Raw genomic sequence first — 17,584 nt, 5'->3', positions numbered from 1 at the left:
TAGCACATATTCATAGAATTCCATCACTTCTTCTTATATAATGATATAATGTTCAGCTGATGAGTCAGCAGATTCAGAGTCTATAAAACTTGAACTTAAATTTTAGGCGAAATTCTGAAAAAAAATACCTTCAATGTACTTTACATATATGAAGGAATGGAAGTTTAACGTTACAAATAGTGTCCAACAATGTTTGTGATAATAAAAATAATATTTCTACGAGAAGTATGCAATTACTAATAAATTCCTATATAAAAGCATCCTTTATATCATCCTCGATATTCCAGGGGTTTCAATCACTTACGATCTCTACACCCCTGGACTATCTCATAGTGAAATTGAAGGCAGCTCAGCGGAAAACATTTGACCAATCACAAGCCAGCAAAGATTTCCTTTGAAGACTACAGAGAGAGCGACGCCTAACATCAAAGCCACACAGTCAAGCACAGTGTACCGTTATACGGCTCTTTTGATGAACATCAAATGACTAAATTACCTGTTCTGTTCTGTTGCCTCCAGTTTTACGATAAGATAGTCCAGGGGGAAGAGTCGTAAGTGATCGGAACCCCTGGAGTATCGAGGATGCCTTTAAGCACGTAGTTGCTATGTTAGGCCTATCAGCCATAGTTTAAGAAATTGACATTAAGATTTAGAAAAATCAGTTGAATGCTTTTGTTTTTCGAAATGTGAGCATGGCATTGTGTGTATTTTATCATTCATCCTGGAAAAATCTGTTTATGGATATATATATACAATTTGGAAGAATTATCATGCACCACATGTCAAATGATATCCATGGGTTTAATTAGATCCAAATGTATTCGTTTGCACTTTGTACAGAAACTCTATGTAAAGTTTCAGCAGTATCGTAACTATGTAAATTGTATTTTGAATGTTTGTGTAAACTCACGAATATCAAATCGTATGAAATTTTGTTAATATCGTGAAATTAATGATGATTAGTAAATAATTAATTATGGTAACCTTTATTTTACATTGTGACAAAAATAATGAAATACATGTTGGTGATTAATACTGGTGTGTGTTGGTATAATTGTAAAATATGGTTTATGTCAACATTTCAAAAGTTATCAGATTTCGATTCGTGTAATACATTTACTTGTTGGGTATAGAATTAAAATTTGATTTTTCAACTGAAGATTTAGAGGATTTCAGATTAGAAAATGCGAAATTTACATATCGACTTTAAAAAAAACAACTTGAAACTAAATTACTACAATCTCTACAACCCGAGACTCTCTGGTGACAGTTCAGTGAAAAACGTCTGAGCCAATCACAAGCCCGCAAAGATTTCTTTTGAAAACTGCTGAGAGAGCGACGCCCTATATCATGAGATAGTCAAGGGATGTAGAGATCGTATGTGATCGGAACCCCTGGAGTACGGAGAATGTCTGACCGTATGCACTTATAATGATTTTAAGCAATATTGGTTTGCCCGTTGTCAGTATAATGTGACCGGGTGGGGTGTGTTGCCTGGTGTCTTCGACGGCATGCTTCAGTAATATAGCACTATAAAAAGGGCAACAGTTCCACTATACAAGAAGACACAACACGAATATAACGCAGTCTCCCAAAACACGCACCTCGCACAACATACACGCAACACACCGCATACATGGGAGGCCGTCCTTACATGACCATAGCTGTTAATAGGACGTTAATTAATCAAACAAACAAACAAACAAACAAAAAACCATTTGCAGCTCTTACTTGTATATTGTAATTCTCAAAATGTTGGTAACCTTTGATGATGAATAATATATTAATAAAAGCTCTTTGTAATAATACGGATACGTTTTTCGCCTGAATCTTAGATTACGATTTACGAAACTCTCATCACGTAATCGGTTTATCCTAAGTTATCAAGGACGTATATGACACTTATAAATCCTTGGTTATATAACACTGTCGATAACTGGAATATATTGAGTATTGGAGGATTAAAATTAAGTTCCCTTGTAAGATAATCGCGTTAACACCGTTTCCGAGGGTGCCCGTTTAATTTCTTAGAGGAAGAAAGACAACTCGTGGTACATACATCTAGCTGTGAGTGTCGCAGTACTTAGTTTGGTACTGAATTTGACGATGGTTTCTCGGATCACTCTGTGTAGCCGGATGAAAGTGTTGGTAATGAGTGATACATTGAATACAATCGTGTATTATTTGTGAAATGCTATTTGGAATAAATCTGGTTATAGGTCCATGTGGCGAAGTTACCACATTTGAGTATTTACATCGACTTCTGTATAATCTGCAAGGTTATATAGAGTTTACCAGTAGTCCTATGTTACATCAACTATATAACCTACAAGCGCCTTTACATGTGAGTCATATATTATTTCGGGCGATTGGAAGGCCAAAAAAAATGTCTGTTTAGGGTTACCCGACCAACCCTAATTTTTTTACCCCCGACCCTATTTTTTCCCACTTTTTTAAGAAAAATAAAAACACATTAAAAAGTCTGGATTGCGATCTCAGACTCCGGTTCCGGCCATCATTTTAGAGTGAAAGACAAAAAATCCTATTAACCGACCGACCCTATTTTTTGCCATTGTAACCCTAAACAGACCTTTTTTTGCCTAATGATCCGATTAACACCGTCCACAATCGATACACTTTGGGAAAATGTTATAAAACTAAATTTTAGTTGCTTATAAACAAAATTTTTGCACCAAAAAAGTACAAAGTGTCACACGCACGCTCTTCGTTCACGCACGCAACACGTTGCTAACACTGCAGACCGCCATATCCTAGTTATTTATTTATAACTAATCTAATCATGTATGTAGAAGAAAAAAATATGTTCATGCTAACAAAATTATATTAAAACATATCAATTATGTACATGGCTAGGATATAATAAATTTCTGGTTATTACACCAAAAGACTGTGGCTTTAAAGGAGCCTTGAGAGGACATCTTTGATTTCAGATGTAATATGAGATAGTCCAGGGGTGTAGAGATCGTTTGCAAGTGATCGGAACCCCTGGAGTAAAACGAATTTATGTTCTCGGCATACTATACCTTTCGACCACTGTTTTCTGTCAAAGTCTTTTGAGCTACAATATTGCAGCTACCCTTGGATCGAGGATAAAAAAAAATGGTGTAACGTCAAGTACACTATGTTAGGTTCATATATATATTTCTTAATCAATACACAGTCTTGACCAAGCCTTCAAAATAAAAATGAACACGTGCAGTTCATAACCAATAAGCTGATCCGGAAACCACCTCACCGACACACAGTATAGTGTCGAAATTTAGAGAGCGCCTAAGCGCCTGAATGACATTGATGATGTGAACGTGTTGACGTTTCAGAAGTTGCACCTGCTTCCCTTATTGTTTATTGTCGTCCCGGCATCGACCCCAATATTCAACGATATGTAGGACACTGAACGAAGACATGCTTTTGAAAAGTTCCATAACTTTATTTTTGGTTTTTCTTTTTTTCACTCCAATCAATGGTGGTTTGTATTCCCCATCTGACGACGTTGTGATTCTAACGGATGAGAATTTCGCACAAAATGTATTTTCTGTACAAAACGCGTGGATAATAGAATTTTACAACAGCTGGTGTGGACATTGTAAGAGATTTGCTCCTGTATGGAAGTCAATCGCTACAGATGTCAAAGGTAAAGGAAACAATCATGTAATATAAGATTATCTAGCTTTTACAAAACTACATTGAACAGTAAGAGTTGTACTGTATGTGTCATATTTTATTTTATTTTTTTCTGTCCAAGTTAAAGAGCATGTCATACTTTTTCATAGTATCCTGTTCTTAAATTGACTAAGTTGCCTATTGATAATGCATTTGAATATTGAAATTGTATAGATAGGATATCCCAAAAAAGAACAAAAGCATCTCGGATGCTAGCCTAAGTTAGTTAGACTAAGACTTCAGACACTATGACAGATAGATGTCTGGTGTAGGGCCAGAGCATACTACTATATGATATCATGGAATTCGCTGATAATATTGGTATCGGTCCAGGTTATTTCCTATATATATTCAGACTGCTTACAAAGCAATTACACCAGAGAAGGGCCAATTACTTTGGTCTTTTCTACAAATGAATACTTTATCTGATTATAGCAATCTGTCCAGATTTGAGGCAATTTGTATATTATGAGAAAATAGCAACGATAAGGTGACCAATAGAAATCATTACCTTGTCTATTAATGTAACCTGTTACCAGCTGTCTTCATAATACAGACCATAAGTCTCTATGTCCTGTCACATTTGATACTTTCACTTTGGTTAGGTTGTGAAAACAGCTAGGGTTAAATTTCAAATCATGATGATTCCAGAAACTGTTCAGTCTACCCTTGACTTTGTTGATATCTTCTGCATCAACAACATTATCTTGTAATGTACGTATTTCAGGTGTTTATGACACATTGGGAAAAGTTATATTTCCTAATGGCCTGTCTACAATAATTCTTTAATAACTTATATCTATTCCCACACATCAGCGTTCTTTGGTTGTCGCTAGAAAGATTTTCACGGTCACATTGATCTATTTCCTGGATTATTCTAAAACATTCAACCATATATCCATGGAGTCGTCTATATTCCAGTGGAGAGATTCCTAAATCCAACAGTCGTTAGTAGTATGACTTGTGAGCTATGTTTTTGACTAGTTTAGTAGTGTGGCATTGGACTCTTTTCAAGGATTCAAGCTGGTGAAGCGTATTTAAGGTGTGATGGAATAAGCAATTTGTATAGTTGTATGAAGATTTTTCTGTCCATATCCAAGGGTTGCTAAGGAAATGATAACTAATGATGTGATAAAAAAAGCTGGAAAGCAGTGGAAATTTCATGTTTTTTCTATTAAGTATTGAAGAAAAGAATCCATCATGGATCTGTCAAGTGGACAAGGATCAATATCTCAACCCGACTATCAGTGGTGTACATGTTTACATTTCAGGATGGCAGACTGTTATCAGAGTAGGTGCCATTGACTGTTCTACAACAGAAAACCTGGAGATATGTAGGAACTACAACATAAAAGGATACCCGACAATGCGGGTAAATACTTTTATATGTTTTTTGATAAAAAACTTACTACTTTACTTGAAGTACACAAAGTAACAAAGTTCTCTACTCTCTAAAAATAGGATTTTTGGGGTGTAGATACACATCTACAGAAGATGTAATTGCAAATTTTTGAATTTTGTGAGTACATTTTTAATACAACGCGACTAGCGGTTGTATTAATGCTATCCGGTTTACTATTGATGTGTAAGACTGAGTAGGACTTGCCCTACAATGACATATAGTGGTGACCTCTTGAACCATTTCATTCATAAACTTCCATTCATAAATTCCCTATTCATTGAATAATATTCCTTTGGACCAATCGGTAGTCATGGGAAGACTGCCTTCTGATTGGTAGAATACACAGAGTGTGTATAGAATACACAGAGTTTTATATAATACACAGCCCATCTAGGTCAACTGTTGCCTACTGGTGACTCCTCTGTCCAACTTACATAATCTCTGTTAATGATAACTTACTATAGAGCTAAGGCTTATAGACAGAAGAGTTTTAAAGTAAACTAATCATATGCCCTTTTTCTGTACTTTAAAATAATGTTTTTAAATGAATGTTAAACACAGATCTGAGGTAAAGGCAAAATAATGTATAAGGCTGTCCTCATATGTGCATGGTTTTACCAAAATAAGTGTATGTGCAACATAAAAAAAATGATATTTAACCCTTAGGCTGCTGCAATGGTTTGTATAGTAATGGCTCTCAGTGCTGCATTAATTTTGTAAAATCCAGGGAAATGATAACTTAATTATAAATGATTATATCTTGAAAACTATTTGCATTATGTGAATAAAAGTTATATGAAAATTGTTTGTTATTGCCTGTAGTTTATATTGATGTTGTTTATTCCGCAAATATACTTCTCGTTAAGCATACAGGTAACAATACAGGTGACTAAAGGTAAAAATATTAGGTTGTATCAAATAATAACAAGAAAACTCAATTAAAATTATGAAATAAAACCAATTTAATAGAGTAACCTTAGTATTAAGAAGCATATGACTTCATTTGGTTATTAAGTCTTTGAAAAAATCCAGGTAAAAACTTCTAAAACTAATTAATATTCACAAACAAAATCTTGATAATTGTTCATGAAGGAAAGAAGCTAGTTTCCTGTTTAATTTCTGGTCTATCATCACATAGTGTATGCATTTGCATTATGCACCACATATTATCTCTATCTTAGACCAAGTTACCCTTAAAAGTATTGTTATAGCTCAGGTGAGTCCAGGTAAGTCATTTTCAGTCAGGTGAAAGTTAATTAGACAATATAACTAGAAAACGATCCTAAACAATTTCTGAAAAATTGTTTTTCAAATGCATCATGACTTGACCAACAGTGGTGTAAATCACTTAATCTGGATAAAACCCATAGCCGTTATCAACGTAAAAGAAACACCTGCATCTCATAAAACGTAATCCCAGTGTCATTTTTCGTTCATGTTTTCTTTCAACATGCCGGTCATTGACGGTAAACTTCGTGTAGATAATATAAACAAATTTGTGTGAACAACTATATTTTCTATATTGTAATCATCCAAAAATGCTTTTAAAAGCAACTAGTTTACATTTATTCATGTTGTGCATTAATTTCAAGTTCAACTCGCCTGTGAAAGTCAATCTTGTCGTCTGTCAACACGGCAGCCGGCCGCGTGGGGGGCTGCCTCATGTTCTGTGTTGGCATCGGGCACACACTTATTTATAGGAGAAATTAAAATAATTTTGCCTTCTATTGGATCCCAATCTAAAGTATCTGACCCTTCAAATTTACTTTCAACTTCTGACACATCGCTAGCAAAGAACTGTTGTACACGTTCTTCATCACTTCGATCTATCGGAGCGGCCATTTTGACGAGTCAGTATACCATTCGAATTCCTCCACACCTGTGGTTATTTTTAGGGTATAATCCCGAGAATATCGAATGTAATTACACTAGAACCAATCGGAAGCATTCTACTTTCATTTTCAGTCATAATTTTAGCAACAGGAGGGAGATTTGACGATCGGACCGCCGGTTGAAAACTCGGAGTCAAAAAACGTCTTTTTACGCGTGTAGCACTGAGGGCCATTTAAACCAACGCGTATATAGTCGCGTGTAGCAGTCTAAGGGTTAAAGGATACAAACTCATTTTAATGAAGACTTTTGTTTTCTTTGTAATTTTTATGTAGGAACTTTAATTAAGAAAAATGTCAAACAAAACATGTATTTTCTGTGATCAGTTGAATGTTCTTGAAATAATTGATATCAAAGTCTTTATAATATGGTTTATATATTTTGATTTTGGAAATTTATTTGATTTCATTTTATTTTTCTGTTTCTGCTGCGTTGTATTTGCAGTACTTTGAGTACTTTGATTTGCAGTATTAGTTCAGATTCATTCTGTATTAAACTATTGTCCATGACCAATATAAGGCTGCATTGACCTCCCCAGACATTATTGTACACTATTCATAAATGAATGTATTTACTTCTTGTTTCTATATATATAGCTACTGCCCCCACACTCCTCCAAGAATGAATCTGGTGTTGAATTCCATGATCAGGACCCAAAAATGTTGAAAGCACAAATGGTGGAGTTTGTTACTGAAGTCAACAAACATTTAGCAATAGACTTTTGGCCAAACCTTCAACCACTAGAGTAAGTGCACTCTTCTTATTACTACATTTCATTGTTTATTCTTATAAATACACACAAAAATGTACATACATGTATATATTGTTAATTGACTTCCCAATGTGACCTTTACAATTTGACCTAAAGTTTAAACCTGGGTTATCTTAGATAGTATTCATAGTTGGTGTTTAATCAATGCATTGTATACAGATGATTTTGCTTCATATAATACAGCTGTACCTGCACTGTTGGCTATGCACCATAACACAGGGTATTATAAACATATGTCAATATATATAAAGCATGTTCACCTAACTGTGTTCATGTATATGACACAGCGTTTATTTTTTAATAATTTTTTATGTAAATATTCGTGTCATTTGCGAAATTGACACCATTTTAAGACCAGGAATCATGAAATTATGCCCAACTATTCGCAAAAAATGTCTTTTGAAATAGATGAGTTCTCAAAATGAAGCACTGTATTTGACCCAATAAGCAACCAAATGCCTATAAGCCTCCATCTTCCTTTCTGAGGCCTCAATTTCAATTGCCCGTGCTGGGCATAAATGAAGATCAAAACTACACATTTTTTAAATGTCCTGGGTACTTATTGGGTTGATTACGGTACATACACTAATGTACTCAGATTACAGTACATACACTAATGTACTCAGATTACGGTACATACACTAATGTACTCAGATTACGGTACATACACTAATGTACTCAGATTACAGATTACGGTACATACACTAATGTACTCAGATTACGGTACATACACTAATGTACTCAGATTACGGTACATACACTAATGTACTCAGATTACGGTACATACACTAATGTACTCAGATTACGATTACGGTACATACACTAATGTACTCAGATTACGGTACATACACTAATGTACTCAGATTACGGTACATACACTAATGTACTCAGATTACGGTACATACACTAATGTACTCAGATTACGGTACATACACTAATGTACTCAGATTACGGTACATACACTAATGTACTCAGATTACGGTACATACACTAATGTACTCAGATTACGGTACATACACTAATGTACTCAGATTACGGTACATACACTAATGTACTCAGATTACGGTACATACACTAATGTACTCAGATTACGGTACATACACTAATGTACTCAGATTACGGTACATACACTAATGTACTCAGATTACGGTACATACACTAATGTACTCAGATTACGGTACATACACTAATGTACTCAGATTACGGTACATACACTAATGTACTCAGATTACGGTACATACACTAATGTACTCAGATTACGGTACATACACTAATGTACTCAGATTACGGTACATACACTAATGTACTCAGATTACGGTACATACACTAATGTACTCAGATTACGGTACATACACTAATGTACTCAGATTACGGTACATACACTAATGTACTCAGATTACGGTACATACACTAATGTACTCAGATTACGGTACATACACTAATGTACTCAGATTACGGTACATACACTAATGTACTCAGATTACGGTACATACACTTATGTACTCACAAAATATAAGTGATTAACACTGTTACAGGTCACTTGAGCATATCTGGGGTGAAGCCAAAGACCATCACAAACATGTGGCCCTTATTTTTGAGGAGGAATATTCCGATACTGGAAGAGAGGTAAGGCGGATTATTTGCTGCCATTGGATTTGGCATCGTTGTCTCATCTTTCTCGGCTGATATCAAAGTATCAAATCCAATCCTACATTTACTCCCCTTGTGTAGTGAAGTGATACATACTTCTCCCTTACTTGACAGTGTTACTTGACAGTTATTAAGAAAAAAAAAGAAAACCCTGTCTTTTACCAGGGTAGGAAAAAGACAGCTCATATGCTCTAGACATCAATACATGCACAACTTGAATCATTGTCAATTACATCATAATTTTGACACATTGTGATGTCCATGTGATATAAACGGCACTATGAAAATGTTTCTTTACTTCTAGATTTTCACAATTTTTCGTTAAAGTATGGAAGAAAAAATGATCAAATGTGGGTTTGTCAGGTGGACAGGGATATCTCTACTCTCGTGAAAGATATTGGCTATCAACCCTCTCATGTTTTGGGTTGACCAGACAATTTTTTTACTTGAGTTGATAGAGATATCCCTGTTGACCCAACAGACCCATATATAAGATTTCTGTGTATACAATGTATATTTGTGTAGGTGATACTAGATATGAGTGGCTACAGGGATATCCTCTATATATACAATGTGTATATGTGTAGGTGATACTAGATATGAGTGGCTACAAGGATATCCTCTATATATACAATGTATATTTGTGTAGGTGATACTAGATATGAGTGGCTACAGGGATATCCTCTATATATACAATGTGTATATGTGTAGGTGATACTAGATATGAGTGGCTACAGGGATATCCTCTATATATACAATGTGTATTTGTGTAGGTGATACTAGATATGAGTGGCTACAAGGATATCCTCTATATATACAGTGTATATTTGTGTAGGTGATACTAGATATGAGTGGCTACAGGGATATCCTCTATATATACAATGTGTATATGTGTAGGTGATACTAGATATGAGTGGCTACAAGGATATCCTCTATATATACAATGTATATTTGTGTAGATGATACTAGATATGAGTGGCTACAGGGATATCCTCTATATATATAATGTATATTTGTGTAGGTGATACTAGATATGAGTGGCTACAGGGATATCCTCTATATATATGATGTGTATATGTGTAGGTGATACTAGATATGAGTGGCTACAGGGATATCCTCTATATATACAATGTATATTTGTGTAGGTGATACAAGATATGAGTGGCTACAGGGATATCCTCTATATGTACAATGTATATTTGTGTAGAAGATACTAGATATGAGTGGCTACAGGGATATCCTCTATATAAACAATGTATATATGTGTAGGTGATACTAGATATGAGTGGCTACAGGGATATCCTCTATATAAACAATGTATATTTGTGTAGGTGATACTAGATATGAGTGGCTACAGGGATATCTCCTCTATATACACAATGTATATTTGTGTAGGTGATACTAGATATGAGTGGCTACAAGGATATCCTCTATATAAACAATGTATATTTGTGTAGGTGATACTAGATATGAGTGGCTACAGGGATATCCTCTATATATATATATTTGTGTAGGTGATACTAGATATGAGTGGCTAGAGGGATATCCTCTATATATACAATGTGTATATGTGTAGGTGATACTAGTTATGAGTGGCTACAGGGATATCCTCTATATATACAATGTATATTTGTGTAGGTGATACTAGATATGAGTGGCTACAGGGATATCCTCTATATATACAATGTATATTTGTGTAGGTGATACTAGATATGAGTGGCTACAGGGATATCCTCTATATATATGATGTATATTTGTGTAGGTGATACTAAATATGAGTGGCTACAGGGATATCCTCTATATAAATGATGTGTATATGTGTAGGTGATACTAGATATGAGTGGCTACAGGGATATCCTCTATATACACAATGTATATTTATGTAGGTGATACTAGATATTAGTGGCTACAGGGATATCCTCTATATATACAATGTATATTTGTGTTGGTGATTCTAAATATGGGTGGCTACAGGGATATCCTCTAGGGCTGCCGCGATAAGGCAGAAGCGTACCACGATATATTGCGATACACAACAACTGTATTGTGATATGTATTGCAATATTTTGACCTTAACATATGTGTTGTCTATTTTGTATATATTCCATAATAAAAACACCCATTACATTATACAAACATACAGTGCTATGTTATGTAGTTTTACATCGATTTGAACCATGTTGTTGAGTAACAAAAATGTTCAAATGTGTTCTTGTTTTAAAAAAATACGAGTCTGTTTGTGAAAACGCTAGGCTAACTGTTACAGACGATCGTAACCTAATAATGCAATAACTAAACATGATAGTGTCTGCAAATATTTACACTTTTGAACCTAAATGATGAACAAATTTACGTACAATTGTCCTGGCAAAATAAGCTTACGATCGTGATTAAACTTCAAAGGGCTGACCGGCTTGCAGTGTTGTTTTGACACGTGTAGGAAATCGAAAATGGCGGCGGACGATGAAGCCTGAAAAAGCTGGCAAAATCCCTGCAGCCATGTATTCACCGGGCCTTAAATGTGTTTAGAGAATTAGATGTTCCGGTATTGTTGATTGATGGAGCGAATCAGCTTGATAATATTTCAGAAACTAGCCTAATGTCATATTGTTTATATTCAACGTCATGCAAATGTTTGAATCATTTGAACATTATACACGTTAGTTACAAACATTTGACCGACATCTGAATCGAATGAAAACGAAAAGGATACCCACATGGCTTCATATTATCGGAAAGGAAAACAAATACAACTTGCTGGTTTTGTTTTAATGACAGGACAATTATATCAAATTAATGAAATTATGATACTAAGAAAATATATCGTAAAAAACCGGTACAGGTAAACTGTATCGCGGTACAATATTTTTTGGTGGTGTATTGCAATACCCCAATATACCGGTGAACCGCGGCAGCCCTAATATCCTCTATATATACAATGTATATATGTGTAGGTGATACTAGATATGAGTGGCTACAGGGATATCCTCTATATATATGATGTGTATATGTGTAGGTGATACTAGATATGAGTGGCTACAGGGATATCCTCTATATATACAATGTATATTTGTGTAGGTGATACAAGATATGAGTGGCTACAGGGATATCCTCTATATATACAATGTATATTTGTGTAGAAGATACTAGATATGAGTGGCTACAGGGATATCCTCTATATAAACAATGTATATATGTGTAGGTGATACTAGATATGAGTGGCTACAGGGATATCCTCTATATAAACAATGTATATTTGTGTAGGTGATACTAGATATGAGTGGCTACAGGGATATCCTCTATATACACAATGTATATTTGTGTAGGTGATACTAGATATGAGTGGCTACAAGGATATCCTCTATATAAACAATGTATATTTGTGTAGGTGATACTAGATATGAGTGGCTACAGGGATATCCTCTATATATACAATGTATATTTGTGTAGGTGATACTAGATATGAGTGGCTACAGGGATATCCTCTATATATACAATGTATATTTGTGTAGGTGATACTAGATATGAGTGGCTACAGGGATATCCTCTATATATACATTGTATATTTGTGTAGGTGATACTAGATATGAGTGGCTAGAGGGATATCCTCTATATATACAATGTGTATATGTGTAGGTGATACTAGTTATGAGTGGCTACAGGGATATCCTCTATATATACAATGTATATTTGTGTAGGTGATACTAGATATGAGTGGCTACAGGGATATCCTCTATATATACAATGTATATTTGTGTAGGTGATACTAGATATGAGTGGCTACAGGGATATCCTCTATATATATGATGTATATTTGTGTAGGTGATACTAAATATGAGTGGCTACAGGGATATCCTCTATATAAATGATGTGTATATGTGTAGGTGATACTAGATATGAGTGGCTACAGGGATATCCTCTATATACACAATGTATATTTATGTAGGTGATACTTGATATTAGTGGCTACAGGGATATCCTCTATATATACAATGTATATTTGTGTAGGTGATACTAGATATGAGTGGCTACAGGGATATCCTCTATATATATGATGTATATTTGTGTAGGTGATACTAGATATGAGTGGCTACAGGGATATCCTCTATATATACAATGTATATTTGTGTAGGTGATACTAGATATGGGTGGCTACAGGGATATCCTCTATATAAACAATGTATATTTGTGTAGGTGATACTAGATATGAGTGGCTACAGGGATATCCTCTATATATATGATGTATATTTGTGTAGGTGATACTAGATATGAGTGGCTACAGGGATATCCTCTATATAAACAATGTATATATGTGTAGGTGATACTAGATATGAGTGGCTACAGGGATATCCTCTATATAAACAATGTATATTTGTGTAGGTGATACTAGATATGAGTGGCTACAGGGATATCCTCTATATAAACAATGTATATTTGTGTAGGTATCCTCTATATAAACAATGGATATTTGTGTAGGTGATACTAGATATGAGTGGCTACAGGGATATCCTCTATATACACAATGTATATTTGTGTAGGTGATACTAGATATGAGTGGCTACAAGGATATACTTCTGAGACGGGCCCTGAAACCACTCATGATCAAGTTTGGAATCAACTATTTCCCTTCTCTGTACCTTCTGGATGCGAATGGGATGTACAAACAGCTGGCTGAGTGAGTATACAACTTGTGTTTAACTCTACAATCCCAATAGAAATTTGATACCTGTACAAATTATCAATCATTAAAAATCATCTTTAAAAACAAATATTTGAATGATTTACTGTAAACAGCACTTACTATTTTGCAATAGATATATCAAATCCATGTCAAAGAGATTGACTTTCAGATTTGAAAATTTATTGAAATACCTTGTAAGATAATTGAAGTAGATGGTAATATTGGTGATAACATTTTATGATTTTACCTCAATCATAAGATTTGCACAATTAAACCCCATGCGCAAAAATGTGCTTATATTCTAGATTATTTTTTTGTGTTTTTGCTATGTGTAGGAAGGGAGCAACAAGGGAACACTTTAGGGATGCATTGCTAAGTATTCGTGGAGGACAGGAATCGGTGGAATATGTTGATAAGGGGGACCAATCAGAGCATCTAGTGGAAGAACTGCAGGACAAGGACGATGGCGAACAGTTGCATGTCACAACAAGGTAGTTGGGCATTTTATTTTTCACAGTAGATACATATTATTTGAATGAGGTTAAATACGGTGTAGGGTTAAACTCGTACTTTTACTGATATTTAAAATTGACCATAATCAGTATTATTGTCCTGTTAGCCATATTGGATATGGCGCCCATCTTGGAAAAACATTACTTGGCACCATATCAAAAATTATTCGGGTTATGATGTTCTATATTCTTGCAAATTTCATGCTTTTTCTACAAAACCCACAAATTTTTTGATAGATGCACCATTCTGCCAGACTAAGGGAACTTCTTTAGAAATATTACTAAAATCAATAACAAGGAGACAATATTTGAAAATTAAGAATGGTGTCAATATTCCTCTTTGTGTTGATGCAACATGATTTTGAAGACAACAATTTGTCTGTTTTGCCAACTTATTTCCCCAGCTTTGTTGTAGACTGGGTGTGTATATTTCCTTGACTTTGTTGTAGACTGGGTGTGTATATTTCCTAGACTTTGTTGTAGACTGGGTGTGTATATGACCTTGACTTTGTTGTAGGCTGGGTGTGTATATTTCCTTGACTTTGTTGTAGACTGGGTGTGTATATTTCCTTGACTTTGTTGTAGACTGGGTGTGTATATTTCCTTGACTTTGTTGTAGACTGGGTGTGTATATTTCCCCAGCTTTGTTGTAGACTGGGTGTGTATATGACCTTGACTTTGTTGTAGGCTGGGTGTGTATATTTCCTTGACTTTGTTGTAGACTGGGTGTGTATATTTCCTTGACTTTGTTGTAGACTGGGTGTGTATATTTCCTTGACTTTGTTGTAGACTGGGTGTGTATATTTCCTTGACTTTGTTGTAGACTGGGTGTAGACTGGGTGTGTATATTTCCTTGACTTTGTTGTAGACTGGGTGTGTATATTTCCTTGACTTTGTTGTAGACTGGGTGTGTATATTTCCTTGACTTTGTTGTAGACTGGGTGTGTATATTTCCTTGACTTTGTTGTAGACTGGGTGTGTATATTTCCTTGACTTTGTTGTAGACTGGGTGTGTATATTTCCTTGACTTTGTTGTAGACTGGGTGTGTATATTTCTGACTTTGTTGTAGACTGGGTGTGTATATTCCTGTGACTGGGTTGTGTGTATATTTCCTTGACTTTGTTGTAGACTGGGTGTGTATATTTCCTTGACTTTGTTGTAGACTGGGTGTGTATATTTCCTTGACTTTGTTGTAGACTGGGTGTGTATATTTCCTTGACTTTGTTGTAGACTGGGTGTGTATATGACCTTGACTTTGTTGTAGACTGGGTGTGTATATTTCCTTGACTTTGTTGTAGACTGGGTGTGTATATTTCCTTGACTTTGTTGTAGACTGGGTGTGTATATTTCCTTGACTTTGTTGTAGACTGGGTGTGTATATTTCCTTGACTTTGTTGTAGACTGGGTGTAGACTGGGTGTGTATATTTCCTTGACTTTGTTGTAGACTGGGTGTGTATATTTCCTTGACTTTGTTGTAGACTGGGTGTGTATATTTCCTTGACTTTGTTGTAGACTGGGTGTGTATATTTCCTTGACTTTGTTGTAGACTGGGTGTGTATATTTCCTTGACTTTGTTGTAGACTGGGTGTGTATATTTCCTTGACTTTGTTGTAGACTGGGTGTGTATATTTCCTTGACTTTTGTTGTAGACTGGGTGTGTATATTTCCTTGACTTTGTTGTAGACTGGGTGTGTATATTTCCTTGACTTTGTTGTAGACTGGGTGTGTATGTTTCCTTGACTTTGTTGTAGACTGGGTGTGTATATTTCCTTGACTTTGTTGTAGACTGGGTGTGTATATTTCCTTGACTTTGTTGTAGACTGGGTGTGTATATTTCCTTGACTTTGTTGTAGACTGGGTGTGTATATTTCCTTGACTTTGTTGTAGACTGGGTGTGTATATTTCCTTGACTTTGTTGTAGACTGGGTGTGTATATTTCCTTGACTTTGTTGTAGACTGGGTGTGTATATTTCCTTGACTTTGTTGTAGACTGGGTGTGTATATTTCCTTGACTTTGTTGTAGACTGGGTGTGTATATTTCCTTGACTTTGTTGTAGACTGGGTGTGTATATTTCCTTGACTTTGTTGTAGACTGGGTGTGTATATTTCCTTGACTTTGTTGTAGACTGGGTGTGTATATTTCCTTGACTTTGTTGTAGACTGGGTGTGTATATTTCCTTGACTTTGTTGTAGACTGGGTGTGTATATTTCCTTGACTTTGTTGTAGACTGGGTGTGTATATGACCTTGACTTTTGTTGTAGACTGGGTGTGTATATTTCCTTGACTTTGTTGTAGACTGGGTGTGTATGTTTCCTTGACTTTGTTGTAGACTGGGTGTGTATATTTCCTTGACTTTGTTGTGTAGACTGGGTGTGTATATTTCCTTGACTTTGTTGTAGACTGGGTGTGTATATTTGCTTGACTTTGTTGTAGACTGGGTGTAGACTGTTTCCTTGACTTTGTTGTAGACTGGGTGTGTATATTTCCTTGACTTTGTTGTAGACTGGGTGTGTATATTTCCTTGACTTTGTTGTAGACTGGGTGTGTATATTTCCTTGACTTTGTTGTAGACTGGGTGTGTATATTTCCTTGACTTTGTTGTAGACTGGGTGTGTATATTTCCTTGACTTTGTTGTAGACTGGGTGTGTATATTTCCTTGACTTTGTTGTAGACTGGGTGTGTATATTTCCTTGACTTTGTTGTAGACTGGGTGTGTATATTTCCTTGACTTTGTTGTAGACTGGGTGTGTATATTTCCTTGACTTTGTTGTAGACTGGGTGTGTATATTTCCTTGACTTTGTTGTAGACTGGGTGTGTATATATTCCTTGACTTTGTTGTAGACTGGGTGTGTATATTTCCTTGACTTTGTTGTAGACTGGGTGTGTATATTTCCTTGACTTTGTTGTAGACTGGGTGTGTATATTTCCTTGACTTTGTTGTAGACTGGGTGTGTATATTTCCTTGACTTTGTTTGTTGACTTTGTTGTAGA

General features: G+C 35.3%; 1 protein-coding gene across 1 annotated transcript in view; it reads left to right on the top strand.

Annotated features, from left to right (window-relative positions):
* The first annotated feature begins 3,309 nt into the window (after positions 1 to 3,309).
* Positions 3,310 to 17,584, top strand: part of LOC138320546 (sulfhydryl oxidase 2-like) — a 39,937-nt gene continuing 25,662 nt past the window's right edge. The window contains exons 1-6 of the mRNA XM_069263578.1: positions 3,310 to 3,652; positions 4,953 to 5,053; positions 7,570 to 7,718; positions 9,281 to 9,371; positions 13,934 to 14,070; positions 14,412 to 14,567. Of these exons, the coding sequence (XP_069119679.1) occupies positions 3,424 to 3,652; positions 4,953 to 5,053; positions 7,570 to 7,718; positions 9,281 to 9,371; positions 13,934 to 14,070; positions 14,412 to 14,567 (863 nt within the window). The 5' untranslated portion in view covers positions 3,310 to 3,423. The remainder of the gene's footprint in view (positions 3,653 to 4,952; positions 5,054 to 7,569; positions 7,719 to 9,280; positions 9,372 to 13,933; positions 14,071 to 14,411; positions 14,568 to 17,584) is intronic.

The sequence above is a fragment of the Argopecten irradians genome, chromosome 4 (assembly GCF_041381155.1).
Source record: "Argopecten irradians isolate NY chromosome 4, Ai_NY, whole genome shotgun sequence".
Taxonomy (NCBI): Eukaryota; Metazoa; Mollusca; class Bivalvia; order Pectinida; family Pectinidae; genus Argopecten; species Argopecten irradians.
Note: the sequence above shows the minus strand (reverse complement) of the source record. Positions and strands in the feature narration are given on the sequence as shown.